The sequence below is a fragment of the Dermacentor albipictus genome, chromosome 7 (assembly GCF_038994185.2).
Source record: "Dermacentor albipictus isolate Rhodes 1998 colony chromosome 7, USDA_Dalb.pri_finalv2, whole genome shotgun sequence".
Taxonomy (NCBI): domain Eukaryota; kingdom Metazoa; phylum Arthropoda; class Arachnida; order Ixodida; family Ixodidae; genus Dermacentor; species Dermacentor albipictus.
The window spans coordinates 3,327,180-3,342,044 of NC_091827.1; the positions used below are offsets into that span (position 1 = coordinate 3,327,180).

General features: G+C 47.9%; 1 protein-coding gene across 1 annotated transcript in view; it reads left to right on the top strand.

Moving 5' to 3' along the window:
- LOC139047659 (eukaryotic initiation factor 4A-III) overlaps nt 1-14,865 on the top strand; it is a 46,666-nt gene that overhangs the window by 5,423 nt on the left and 26,378 nt on the right. Inside the window, exon 3 of the mRNA XM_070521532.1 lies at nt 8,474-8,736. Within this exon, the coding sequence (XP_070377633.1) occupies nt 8,474-8,736 (263 nt within the window). The remainder of the gene's footprint in view (nt 1-8,473; nt 8,737-14,865) is intronic.

The following is a 14,865-nucleotide window of genomic DNA, read 5'->3' on the forward strand; positions in this document are numbered from 1 at the left end:
GAAAGCCAATACACACGGGAAAGTACCTGAGCTTCGACTCGGCACACCCTATTGGGCAAAAGCAATCCGTCACAGCAGCACACTTTTCCCGGGCATTCTGCGTCTGCTCCAGCCCCACGAAACGTAGCCAAGAGCTACAGGTTGTGAAAAGGGACCTGTTAAACAATGGTTACTCTCTACAACTGCTCAGAACGCAGAAGCGTAAATCAGCGAAGCCTCGCCATGAAAGAAACAGTGAAGCGCATGGCAGTACCCTACACAGTGGTAACAAGCGAAACCCTTGCACGAATTTTTAAGGGCTACGGTGCACAAATCACCAACGTGCCTTCCTGAAAACTTGGCCAACAGCTGGTTCAGACCTTTTGAAAAACACAGACTACACGGGAGTGATATACAAGGTACCATGCAAGGAGTGTGACATGTCGTACATCGGCGAGAGGCGGAAATCATAAACGGAATCATAAACAACACATGATGTCGCCAAGGGCCACACAACCACAAACGCCCTAGTGGAACATCACAAACTAACCGGACACATCATTGACTGGGACTCTGCGGCAATCATCACAAAAGAGAAACACTTATCTGCCCATTTGCTTTTAAAATAATGTTACATTTCATCAACTAGATGCACGATAAACAGGATGCGGGGTAATCTTCCAGAGATATACACTCGCATGCTGCGTCGCCTCATCCATAAATAGCCGCGCGCCCATGCTTATATCTTCATTGTGATCATGGGACTTGTACGGGGCCGGAAACGTCTGTTCTTTATTTTTCTTTTATTCTTGGCAAGTACATGTTTTTTGGCAGCAATATGTAACGCATCTTGCTAATTCACACTGAAAGTCGCGCCGCCACTGATAATTCGAACTCTGTGCCATTGTAGATGGGGAGAGTGCTAGTGCGCGGGGGCACGTTGGCGACTCTGGTGTCGCTGCGTGGGCCGCACCGCTTTGCTCTTTCCATCTGCGGCCCTTTGTGTAGGCCTGACCGGAGAGAGACGCGTTTGCGTCTGGCCAGGCAGGGTCAACACCTCTGTTGCAGGTCGGTTCTCTTCCTCTCTCAACACCTTCAATATTTGAAATGCAGACGTGGCACTGCATCTTTTTCTTTAAATGTTACATTTTGGAGGTTTTCTCTTTCTCTACAAGGTTTTCTGCCAAGAAGTGGCACCAGGTAATGTCTAAAACGTGGCTGCCGTGACATTTATCGATGCTGGCAGTGCCAGAAAGCATAGCCTTTTAGATTCGCGGTTCTTACTCAAAGGAAAGCATCACTGAAATATGTGTTTGGATGCCACCTATACGTATAGTGGAACTCGGCAGCATGCAGCTGGTACAGCTACGAGAGTACAACGGAGACCATTGTCGCTGCAGGTTGTGGTGCTTTTCAGGAGTACATTTTAGAATGCAGTTCTTTTTCCTGCGGCGAGCGTCGGTGGCACAAAGGTGCGTTTATAGTCAATCGTTTTCAGCGCACGTCGCTTGCGCTGCGGTAGCTGAAATGCCATAATAGCATGCACAGAACAATTCCCAACCCGTCCGCCACTTTGAACTGCAGTCTGCAACCCTTAGTGAATCAGTGTGGGCACAATTTTTTCTCCGCGCCATGCATTAGGGGTCAGCGTGACGAATGCATGGATAGAGAAAGAGCCACCTCGACGTTGGCCACTTCAGACCGCGTTGGCCGCGTTCGGTTACGTTGGCTGCGCCAGTGCGTTTAACTATAGATGTCCTTGCCAGTGCATGTGTGCTCATGCTTCATCAGACTATATATGCACTCCTTAACCGAACCATTCTTTCTCTAGCTTTCATTAGTTCGAATTTTGTATAATATGAATTTTCATAGCATCCCCACGGAATTTGAATTAAGCTTTTACTCTACATTATGCACCTCTGGAAGAAGCTGACAGTGTCTGCTCACATTTGGCCATGCCTACCCACATAAGAATGAAACTTTGTTCACACTGTTTATCGGTCTAGTATCCATTGGGCCTTACTAATTTAAATTAGTTTTCAACGCATGACTTGCTTGAACCATGTAAAAATTTACTCCAGGCCCCACTTATGCCATGCCTCAGAAGGGCCACATGCAAGTGCACATTCACTCCCCACCAGCGTTGCTCCTTGGCAGACATAGTACTGGGCTACAGGTCAAGCTTCAAAATGCTAACGCTTGCCTGGAGGTGGGCTATTTACTAAACTATATATGGCATGATATATATCAACATATAAAAATGATCTTGAGTAATCGGAGCATGCAGTGGTACAAGAATGAATGCGCTAGGCTGATTTGAACCAAAGTTACAGCATGTCAAACCTTTTTGAAGTATAGGCCCATAGTAACACCCAGGATGGATGGATGGATGCAAAACACCCAGGATGAATTATTACTTTTCGAGAATTTGTCATAATATTTGTCTATATTACCTATGTGCCTACTGCAACCTCAGGGATGAAGTGCTGTGCCAATTGCACCATATTGCACCAAACTATCGTGCTGCGCCAACCTGTGGCAAAACACTAATTTCAAATGAAGTTGCCAAATTTAGCTGGATGTGCTTGTTCAGTTGCAACCACACAGCCCATAGAAGTGCATTGGCTAGTGCTTAGCTCTGCAATCCAGGCCTAAGCAATCCGTTTCAGCCTCGGTATCCTTAAAGTGTCGGTGTGTTTGGCGGCATAACTGTAACTTGGCCACAAGAAAAATGAAAACCGTTTTGTGCTAAACAATGCATTACAAATGTTTTACAAAAGTGTTACGCATTTGTGTATATGCGGACCAGCTAACTAGGATTAGAACTGGCACTCACTTCATGGGGGCAGTCGTGAAGGAAAGCTGTGCTGTATGAACAAGGTTGTACAGTCTGCTTAGTGCGTAGCACATCAGTCTCGTTTTGCATTTTAGCCCTCGATTTCAGTCTTATTGCTACATCTGCATCGATAAACGGGCGAACGCCGTGCATGTGACATTCTCAATCCATTTCTTACGTGCACTACGCCCGCTTACCGGGATGATAGTGCAGCATGCTAACAAATGACCTGCCTGCTTTCATGAAACTTCTTGGTCACAAATATCCAATGGCAACCGCAATCGTCACTCAAATTCGCATTCAGGCTATGCTATTTTCTGCGCGGCCACACCAGACAAAACCAGGCTCATGCCACTGCAGAACGCAAAGCAAGGATTTAATCGATAATGTGTAAAGTTGGGCTAGTTGGTGATTGATCATCATATCTTGCTGGTGGAGCAGCGCACTGACACGGACACGGCGAAGACACACAAGAATACACGGCACTCGCTGCACTCGCAACTATTTTATTTCAGAATACTTACTTAATATTTATGTACCTGCGCACTTTTGGGCGTCAAAGATAATCAAGGCAAGATAAAAGGCATTCTTAAATTCATTTGCCTGCACATACTCGGGCATCAAACGTAGGCAGCTGTCTATCATGGTGTGCAATCCTATCCTATTTGTTGCACTCCTAACAAACATTTTTTATAAAAATTTTTTTTTCATCCTTTAGTGTTCTTCCAAAAAAGGCAACCTCACCATGGCTTAGAAGTACAGATGGCTTACTGATACAACCCTCTCTCATCCTGTGACTGTGAAAAGCTTCGATTATTTCCCTGGTCAGCTGATCCTTATGGTGCGATACAACTGTAGTATTATTGTAATGTGGCCAGCACCCATGTCATGAGCACTGCCCTTTAATGTAGGAATGAATGTTTCCCCCCAGTGACTTTTTGTGCTCCAAGAGTCTTGTGTTTACACACCAACCCGTTTGGCCTATGTATACTTTTCCACAAGATATGTACAAATAGTAGTTGGTGATTGATCATCATATCTTGCTGGTGAAGCAGCGCACAGACAACGGACAACCTGCACTTGACATGTTTTTCCCTATGCTTGACCGTGCACTTATGACCATTTACTTTTATTTTTGTTGAAACCCTATGATCCAGTCTGGCACATATTTTTCTGAGACAACATGACAGCTTACCGCATACACATGACAGCATACAGCGTGCAGGGACGATATTATCGCCCTTGCTGTGACCACAACGGCAGAAATGCGCCTGTAGTGTCCATATCATTGCCATCGCAATTCTTTAGGAATGGCACTAATACACTTGCACATAGCCCTCGTTCACAAAGTGAAACGTCACTGTATTTTTTTTAAAATAGCCTATCGAATGAACAGGTGCATCTTATTCACCGGCACAACTTATATACTTTTTTTTTTTCTTCGAAAACTACCATTTTAAAGGTGTGTGCAAGTTATAGACTGGAAAATACGGTAGGGGCAAAGGCCAATAAAGCTTATCTTCGGCATAGGTTGGTACGAGGAAATTCTACACTGCTCAAACTTCAGCAGCATCGGGGCAAATGCCTTAAAACACGATGCAATGTCCGAGCATGGTTATTTGGTGGTGTGAAAAACAGAAAGAACAGGTAATAGTTGTTCAAGATGGATCGCAAAAGTTGGAGAGAATACGATGACGTCATCTAAGTAGTGCAAACAGATGGATCATTTCAAGCCATGCAAGAGCATGTTCATCATCTGTTCTAAGGTCACCGGGGCATTGCACAAGCCAAAAGGCATTACCCTGAACTGATATAGGCCATCAGTTGTGACTAAGGTGGTATTCTCTCGGTCTATTTCATTTGCCAATATCCAGAGCTACTAATCAATATTACCTAATTTTTCCACTTAAATTTAGTTGCGAGTCCAGCAAAATATAGTCCTTTTTTCTCTGTCCGTGTGTTTGTGCGCCGGACAGGCAGCCATTGCAATATGAGCCTGGCAAGGTTTAACACTAGAACGTTATCTAGTGAGGCGAGTCTAGCAGTGCTTTTGGAGAAATTAGAGGGCAGCAAATGGGATATAATAGGGCTCAGTGAAGTTAGGAGGCCAAAAGAAGCATATACTGTGCTAAAAAGCGGTCACATCCTGTGCTACCAAGGCTTAGCGGAGAGACGAGAAGTAGGAGTCGGATTCCTGATTAATAAGAATATAGCTGGTAACATACAGGAATTCTATAGCATTAACGAGAAGGTGGTAGGTCTTGTTGTGAAACTTAATAAGAGGTACAAAATGAAGGTTGTACAGGTCTACGCCCCTATATCCAGTCATGATGACCAGAAACTCGAAAGCCTCTATGAAGACGTGGAATCGGCGATGGGTAGAGTGAAAACAAAATAACCTATACTAATGGGCGACTTTAATGCCAAGGTAGGCAAGAAGCAGGCTGGAGACAAAGCAGTGGCGGAATATGGCATAGGCGCTAGGAATAGCAGGGGAGAGTTATTAGTAGAGTTTGCGGAACACAATAATATGCGGATAATGAATACCTTCTTCCGCAAGCGGGTTAGCCAGAAGTGGACGTGGAGGAGCCCGAACGGCGAGACTAGAAATAAAATAGACTTCATACTCTGCGGTAACCCTGGCATCATACAACATGCGGACGTGCTCAGCAAGGTGCGCTGCAGTGACCATAGGATTGTAAGAACTCGAATTAGCCTTGACCTGAGGAGGGAACGGAAGAAACTGGCACATAAGAAGCCGATCAATGAGTTAGCGGTAAGAGGGAAAATAGAGGAATACCAGATCAAGCAACAGAACAGGTATTCGGCTTTAACTCAGGAAGAGGACCTTAGTATTGAAGCAATGAACGACAATCTTGTGGGCATCATTAAGGAGTGTGCATTGGAAGTATGTGGTAACTCCGTTAGGCAGGATACCAGTAAACTATCGCAGGAGACGAAAGATCTGATCAAGAAACGCCAGTCTATGAAAGCCTCTAACCCTACAGCTAGAATAGAACTGGCAGAACTTCCGAAGTTAATCAACAAGCGTAAGACAGCTGACATAAGGAAGTATATTATAGATAGAATTGAACATGCTCTCGGGAACAGAGGAAGCCTAAAAGCAGTGAAGAAGAAACTAGGAATTGGCAATAATCAGATGTATGCGTTAAGAGACAAAGCCGGCAATATCATTACTAATAGGGTTGAGATAGTTCAAGTAGCTGAGGAGTTCTATAGAGATTTATACAGTACCAGTGGCACCCACGACGATAATGGAAGAGAAAATAGTCTAGAGGAATTCGAAATCCCACAGGTAACACCGGAAGAAGTAAAGAAAGCCTTGAGAGATATGCAAAGGGGGAAGGCAGCTGGGGAGGATCAGGTAACAGCAGATTTGTTGAAGGATGGTGGGCAGATTGTTCTAGAGAAACTGGCCACCCTGTATACGCAATGCCTTATGACCTCGAGCGTACCGGAATCTTGGAAGAACGCTAACATAATCCTAATCCATAAGAAAGGGGACGCCAAAGACTTGAAAAATTATAGACCGATCAGCTTACTGTCCGTTGCCTACAAAGTATTTACTAAGGCAATCGCAAATAGAATCAGGAACACCTTAGACTTCTGTCAACCAAAGGACCAGGCAAGATTCCGTAAAGGCTACTCAACAATAGACCATATTCACACTATCAATCACGTGATAGAGAAATGTGCGGAATATAACCAACCCTTATATATAGCTTTCATTGATTACGAGAAAGCGTTTGATTCTGTCGAAACCTCAGTAGTCATGGAGGCATTACGGAATCGGGATGTAGACGAGCTGTATGTAAAAATACCGAAAGGTATCTATAGCGGCTCCACAGCCACCATAGTCCTCCATAAAGAAAGCAACAAAATCACAATAAAGAAAGGCTTCGGGCAGGGAGATACGATCTCTCCAATGCTATTCACAGCGTGCTTACAGGAGGTATTCAGAAACCTGGATTGGGAAGAATTGGGGATAGAAGTTAATGGAGAATACCTTAGTAACTTGCGATTCGCTGATGATATTGCCTTGCTTAGTAACTCAGGGGACCAATTGCAATGCATGCTCACTGACCTGGAGAGGCAAAGCAGAAGAGTGGGTCTAAAAATTAATCTGCAGAAAACTAAAGTAATGTTTAACAGTCTCGGAAGAGAACAGCAATTTACAATAGGTAGCGAGGCACTGGAAGTGGTAAGGGAATAAATCACTTAGGGCAGGTAGTGACAGCGGATCCGGATCATGAGACGGAAATAATCAGAAGAATAAGAATGGGCTGGGGTGCGTTTGGCAGACATTCTCAGATCATGACCAGCAGGTTGCCATTATCCCTCAAGAGAAAAGTGTATAATAGCTGTGTCTTACCAGTACTCACCTCTGGGGCAGAAACCTGGAGGCTTACGAAAAAGGTTCTACTCAAATTGAGGACGATGCAACGAGCTATGGAAAGAAGAATGATGGGCGTAACGTTAAGGGATAAGAAAAGAACAGATTGGGTGAGGGAACAAACGGAAATTAATGACATCTTAGTTGAAATCAAGAAAAAGAAATGGGCGTGGGCAGGATATGTAATGAGGAGGGAAGATAACCGATGGTCATTAAGGGTTACGGACTGGATTCCAAGGGCAGGGAAGCGTAGCAGGGGGCGGCGGAAATTTAGGTGGGCGGATGAGATTAGAAGTTTGCAGAGACGACATGGCCACAATTAGTACATGACCGGGGTTGTTGGAGAAGGGAGAGGCCTTTGCCCTGCAGTGGTCGTAACCAGGCCGATGATGATGATGATGTGTTTGTGCGCTGGTTTTTATGATGCAATCATACCATCTTGCACTGCTTGCTTTGCTTTTAAGGTTGTAATGTTTGTACAGATGAAAAAATATTACCCTTTGGGGCTTATCTTGTCCCCAGCAACCATCATCTACCTTGTATGCATTTCCTTTCTTTAACACACTGCTTTTGTGCTTTAACAACCTCCAGATGACTAAAATTATTCCAGTGCCCTTTGTTAGAGCAACTGATAACCCACGGGCTGCTCTGTGATATTTCAGACAAGCTCAGTGGCTGTGGCATTGCACTGCTGAGTTTGACGTCGGGGGTTTAATCCTGGCGGCGATGTTTAGATTAAGGTGCACGTTAAAGAACGTCTGGTGGTCAAAGTTAATCCCGAGTTCCCCACTACAGTGTGCCTCATAATCGGATAGTAGTTTGGCACGTAACCCTCCAGCATTTAATTAGTTGAACATTTTGGAGAGAATCGCTTCTTTTTATTTAAATTGAAATGTTTTGGATTAAGTAGAATTTTCTTGCTCAAGCATGTAGGTAACTACAGTGCTCATAGATTCAAAAAGTGTCATTTGGCCTGCTGTGGCTGCTGGTGCTTTTTGCACCACTGGTGAGTTCTGGATCATGGTAATGTTGCGCTCAGTTTTACAAATACGGCTAAATAGTTCTGGATGATTGCTAGGGGACCGTATGCAGCAACAAGGCCAGTGCTTTTATAGTATACCACAATGGATCAGCTCAGTGCCCCAGCACCCACTGGTAGCCACCATGCGAGCTGATTATCGTGTTTGTAATTACTGAGCACTGTACACGATTGAAACAACATCACCTGCAACTCTTCCTCGCAGGGCCCAATCAGGTACGGGCAAGACGGCCACCTTCTCGATCGGGGTGCTGCAGACCATCGACACGCAGGTGCGAGAGACACAGGCACTGATCCTGTCACCCACACGCGAGCTGGCTGTGCAGATTCAGAAGGTCATTCTGGCATTGGGTGACTACATGAACGTCCAGTGCCATGCCTGCATTGGTGGTACCAACCTGGGCGAAGACATCCGCAAGCTGGACTATGGCCAGCACATTGTGTCCGGCACTCCTGGACGTGTTTTTGGTTAGTAACCTACTTAATGCAATCATAAAGGATACCCAGATGTATCAAAACCGGAAGGGGATCTCGGAATGGTTCTATACTACAGTGAAACCTCGTTAAACCGTAGTTGGCCGGAGCTCGGGAAAAAGAACGTAGTAAATGGTAGTAGTACTACTGCTTGAGATCATGAGAATAGCATGAGATCGCCCATTGACCTGTCAAAAACGGAACTCGGAGAGAGTGCGATGAAAAGGGGAAAAAATGTGAAGTATTTACCGTAAAAACCCGCGTATAATACGAATGCGAATATGATACGAGGTGAAATTTCTGGGACGAGAAATGGGAAAAAAAAGTTTTACCCGCGTATAATACGAGTGAGAGAAACTCGTGGAAAACATTTATTTAAATCGGACTCAGCACTTCATTCACTGTCGTCCTCCGCTGCGCTTTCATCGGACAATTCCTTGTCTGACATATCCTCCCAGAGGTACTCATCCTCGGTGCCATCGAGCGCGTTCGAGATCCCGCACTTCTTGAAAGCGCGACGCACAAGGTCTTCTGGGATGCTCGCCCATGCGTCCACGATGCAATTGCACAGCATGGCTGGCGATGCCCGCTTCAGCCGCCCAGTCGGCGTCACTGCAGGTTCACCTGACCGCATCCACTCTGCGTAGCACCGCTTCACTGCGTCCTTGAAAGGCTTGTTGACGCAAACATCTAGAGGTTGCAGCTGAGACGTCATCCCACCCGGGATAACGACGAGTTCAGTATTACAGTCACGCAATAGCTTCTTCACCGAGTCGGCCAAATGGCCACGAAACGCGTCCAGCACGAGGATGGACCAGAACGACAACAGTGCACCGGGCCGCCTACACCAAACGGACTTTATCCAGTCGAGCACAAGACTCTCATTCATCCACCCTTTCTCATGGCATTTAACGATGACATTTTTCGGCAGCTCACCTTTCGGCATTGTCTTGCGCTTGAAGACGACATAGGGCGGGAGCTTGCGGCCGTCTGCTGTGCATGACAACATGATGGCAACACGTGTCTTCTCGTTCCCAGTGGACCGGACACAAACTTGTTTCGAGCCCTTTTCGTGCATGGTGAGGAGTGATGGCATGTCCAGATAAACTGGTGTTTGGTCAGCATTGCCGATTTGCCCTAGCTGAAAGTTCTTCAACTTGTGCAATGAAATAATGTGGTGCTGGAAAGCCACCAGTAACTCTTCAAACGATTCCGTCAGCTTTTGCGAAATTGAAGTTCTCCGGCGCAATGAAAATCCTGCACGGCACATATACCGATAAATCCAATGCTTGCTTGCTTTGAAGGTGGAGCTCGTTAGGCCTTTTTCTCTCGCAAGCTCCCTAGCTTTTGCCTGCATGAGCTCCACGCTTACAGCAAGATGCGCGGCTCGCTGTTCTTGAACGAATTCCGTCAGTTTGAGTTCAATTTCCGGGAATGTCCCATTGTTCGGGTCGCGAAAGCTTCTTCGCGTTCCGCTACACTCGAAAAGTGCTTCTTTTTGCCGTCGCCATCCACGGATGCTTCCCTCGGTGACGCCAAACTGCCTCCCGGCCGCACTGTTGCCGATTTCCTCTGCCGCTAAAATCACATTTCGCTTGAAAGCTGCGGAGTACTGCTTCCGTGCCCCCGACATCGTGCTCCTTCACTAAAAACGATGCACTTCGCAAAGCGCGGTTAACACGTGAACTGCCAAGGTGCGCACTCAACAAAGAAAGAAACGATGCTGTAGCCACACTGCAATAGCGAAGGCAAGCCGTAGCCAGGCAGCAATAACAAAGCCAAGTCGTAGCCACGCAGATATCACGAAGCCAAGCCGTAGCCACAGAGCAATAACAAAACCAAAACTTTGAGCCGAACTTTGAAATTTTTGTCCGGATCCACATATAGTACGAGGCGGAAATTTGGGACGCTAATAACAGGAAAAAAACCTGGTACTATACGCGGGTTTTTACGGTATTCACTTCGCGCCTCAAAAGTGTTATTTTTGTTTGATGCCGCGGCGGCCTGACAGTGATGATCACGGCCTCAAACTTACTGAAGGTTTTGAGCCAGCCCCCTTTTCTCGGCAAGCACTTGCATGGCAGATTCCTCGCAACGCTATTGCGGGCAATAGCGTTGCAGAAATCATGGGGTGCCTTTTCCATTGTGGGGTGCTGTTCTCGTCGCGACGATTGCATTCATGAGGCTGACGTATTGCGCAGCTTCTGCTACTGTCGGGCCTGAATCACCCATGCTGTTGCTTCCCGTGTCATCCTCATCACTGTCACTAGTCGATGCTTCAGCAACAATAGAGGCAACGACGGCGAAGAGTCAAACCTTGTAGCTGACATCTCTTCGTGGTCGCTGCAGCACTGCCGAGTAACTTCTTCGCATTCCAAATGCCCCACACTGTAGTCAACGGTAGATTCCTATCGCGTGCCAGTGCCGACTTCTGTCACGTTTGTTAGCACGAATTATGTCCCATTTTTCTTCTATGCTGAGCACCCAGCATCTTTTTTTATCCGAGCTTCGGCATGACGTGAGTCCTTGTTTGCACGACGCCACAATGCTCTCTGGCACAGTGACGAAATGGTGTTGATGTTGATGTGACTTCACACGCAAACGCACAGGGCACTTCGAGGCCGTTGTTCTCATCTCTGAGGCTTGTTGTTCTGCCGGGGCCGCCCGATGGAGACGACGCACCGCCGCATTTGCGCGACAAAAAGTCGAAACACTACATGCTAACTGATACGTACGCAATAAGCTGGTACGGTTTCTGTGGATACAAAACACATTATGTTCAAGGGCTGCTGAATAGGGGATTGGACTTTACTCCTTTAAAACTAAACTACTGTTTAAGCGGATATGGTGTGATGAAGTTTTACATTGGAATCTCAATGATACGAATCTCGCGGGGTCACGGAAAATATTCGTATTAGCCGAAATTCGTATCATCCAAACAATTAAATCTAGCTAAATTAAAGAGTGAGAGGTGAATTCACTGAGGCACACTTACGTAAAAAGCATTTATTTCTTGAAGGAAAAGTCTCCGATGTCCTTCTGCTTCTTTTTCTTTGTCAGGTCAATTAGCAGACTGTTCAAATCCATAAAAACGCGTGCACGTGTCGTCGCTGATTTCATCCGCGGCCATAGCACGCCTCAGAACTTCGAGCGCATGCAGCGTTTCAGCTGCCGTTGGTGGTCCTTCGCCGTCGCCCACGTCAAAGACAAGAACGCGGCTAGAAGCACAGCAGCCACTCCGTCCGATGGCACGCGGAAAAGGAGGAAAAGCACAAAAGCAACAAAAGTGCCACCGCTTCAAACTCTTCGCACCCAGTCGCGGCCTCCGCGCTGTCCGGCGCCACGTCCGTGCCTCTGCACCAAAAGAGAGAGGGAGAAACGCGTAACTGCGCGCTGTTCTCTTTCACTGCCGTCGGTGGGGCTCGCGGTCGCGTCCGTCCGTGCGCTGGAATGGTGCCAACTGTGGCCTCTTCTCCGCGCAGCGGCGCAACCTCCTCCCCTCCTTAGCAACCAGCGCGCCGGTCGGGGGCGCAGCAGCGCATAGCAACTGTTACGTCACACAGTAGCGGTAGAACGAGCGCGTGGGCGTCGGCGGTGGCAGCTGCACCGCCGCTCCTTCGTCAGACGTCTCGTTGCAGTCGAGTGAGACCCGTAGCTCCGAAGCGGCCTAGTGATTGCGCGCCAAGCGGTTCTGGAAGCGGCAGCGGACGCCGGATTCCCCCAACATCAAACGACAAAAGAACAAGGAGCGAATGCGCGTGCGACGAATGAACATGTCACCAGATGCGAAAGCAAGGGAGGCAGAACGGAAACGCCAACAGCGACTGATTAGATCGCCTGGTACTAAAGGCAGGGAAGCAGAACGCAAGCGGCAGCAGCGACAGGCGATATCGCCGAACACCAAAGCGAATGAATTGGAGCGCAGATGGCAGCAGCGTCTGGCCTTCGCCAAGCACACTTTCAAATTTCCAAAATGTCTTCGGTAATATTCGTATCAACCGATGCGGGTCGTAAATTGATTCATAACAACCGTTCTCTAGCACATTGGAAAGTACAGTCGCCGACCGATTTTCCGGACTCCGAAAATTCAGACATGCCCGATTATTCGGTCAGCTTCGCGGCACCGCCATTCTCCCCATAGACCATAATGTATAACAACTGCCGAAAGTTCGGACACCTTGCAACCGCTCGTCTGATTTTTCGTACACTCCTTGAGCCAACTCGGTCGAGAGCACCATGCACCGACTCTGACCAGTGCATGGTTCGACTTGCTGCACGCCATTTTTGTTTTGAACGGAGCTTCCTTGCTGCCCCACGAAGTGGCGCTACTGGAAATCTCCGCTCATCATCATCGTTTCTGCCTGGTTCGATAGAGTGGCTCTGCAGCAGTTCCGGTTTCAGCTTAGTAAGCCATTTCAAGACGATCCAGCAGCTGATTTGTTTCTTCGCGCACGACGCTGCAAGCATGCTGCGTTTTTTCGCTTGTGTGACTGGTGTCGGCACGGTGGTGTTTGCTTTGTGTGCTGTGTCGAGGTTTCGGTGATCCAACGCGGCATACGGAAACATCTCGTCAAGTGTCTAATGGCGCCGACAGTGCCTGCGCAAACTGCGCTGCGGAATGCCGACAAGCGGGTGCCGGGAGGCCTAAGATTTGTCGCCTTCCGATGCGCTCCCTACCGACGCGGAAAATGTTCTGCCGAGACTTGCGCAGTGGTTGCATTGCGATTCCGGACACCGTCTCATTGACAGTTTCATAGGTGCTGACACTGCTGTACTGGCATGCGCAGAACTCGACGACGGCGAGATCATTCGTCAGGTTTCTGCTGCACCGCCGGAAGATGACCGAGTCGGAAGTTGACGCACCATGTGCTACGCTGCCGTCGCATGCGGAGCGTGTACAAGCAGTGACTATGCTTTCAGCCGCTGTTGTGCCATTACCACAAGCCCGGATTCCGAATCTGCAAGATGCGGAATCTATCCTGCGAGCGCCCTAATTCTCCCTTCACAAGTCAAGATGCTGAGCCGTCAGGCAGCGGTGTCCTGCTGCGGGAGAAGCCTCGGCGAGCCGCATGTTTGGACGTGTCAGCGTGTGCCAGACAGCCCGGCGCCGCACCTCCCTTTGCCTGGAGGTCACCGCGCGCGTGAACTTTGAACCGGGTGGCCAGCGCGGTCGCTGGTTGGACCCCTCGGACGACCGTCGTGTGCTGACTTTGTATTGGGCTGTTTGCGTGACAATGGTTCCTCGGGGATTATAAAAGAAGCGACGCGCCACCTGAAAAACAGGATCCGCCGACCCACCGGGAGACAGTGTCGCTCCCGACTGGGGTGAGATGTGTCACGCGTTTTCGCCGGACGCCGTCGTGCGGGAACAGTCGCGTTTGTGTGAGCTCTCGGCCCCAGTGCCGATCCGATCTTGTCCTGTACAATGACCTGTATATAATGTATAAAATCCCTTTCGTTATTCTCATCGACGCCTGGCTCGGAGTCTTCGCTACCAACGCTCTGTCACGAAACGGGTGACGAGCGCTACGGGACCACAAAGTCGTAATAGTGGTGCAGCGGTGCAAAGTTCGTAACACTGGTGGCACCGGTTGGGTGTCGTAACACCGCCTATAGTGACCGTACGACCCTCTCCGAGATTCAGGCTTATCTGATTGCGCGTAAACGGAACAGCGTGCAACGGCGCATTCGCGATTTCTTCAAGCCTACTGCCGAGCCCGAATAAGTGCGTGGAAATAAAGGATTTCATTTTTTTTTTTCATAATCTGCTTTTTCGGACACCTGTTTATTCGGACATTTCCGCAGTCCCCGTGAGGTTCGAATAAACGGTCGGCGACTGTAATGGGGCTCGACCGAGACCACAGAAAAATTCGTATCATCCAGAAATTCGTATTAGCCGTGATCGTATCATCGAGATTCCACTGTACTGCATTTTACTTTCGGGTAACACATACTTTCTTCACATTTCTGTCAGGTACGATTTAACGAGATTCTTCTCTACTTTGCACTTTGACGCACTATCTTTACATGTGCACAGAGTGCCTGGAGGCGTTAATTTAAGCATCGGTTAATGTAAGGTGGTGTTGCCCTGCAGTAGCACCCTCCAGATGAGTGGCGGAGGAA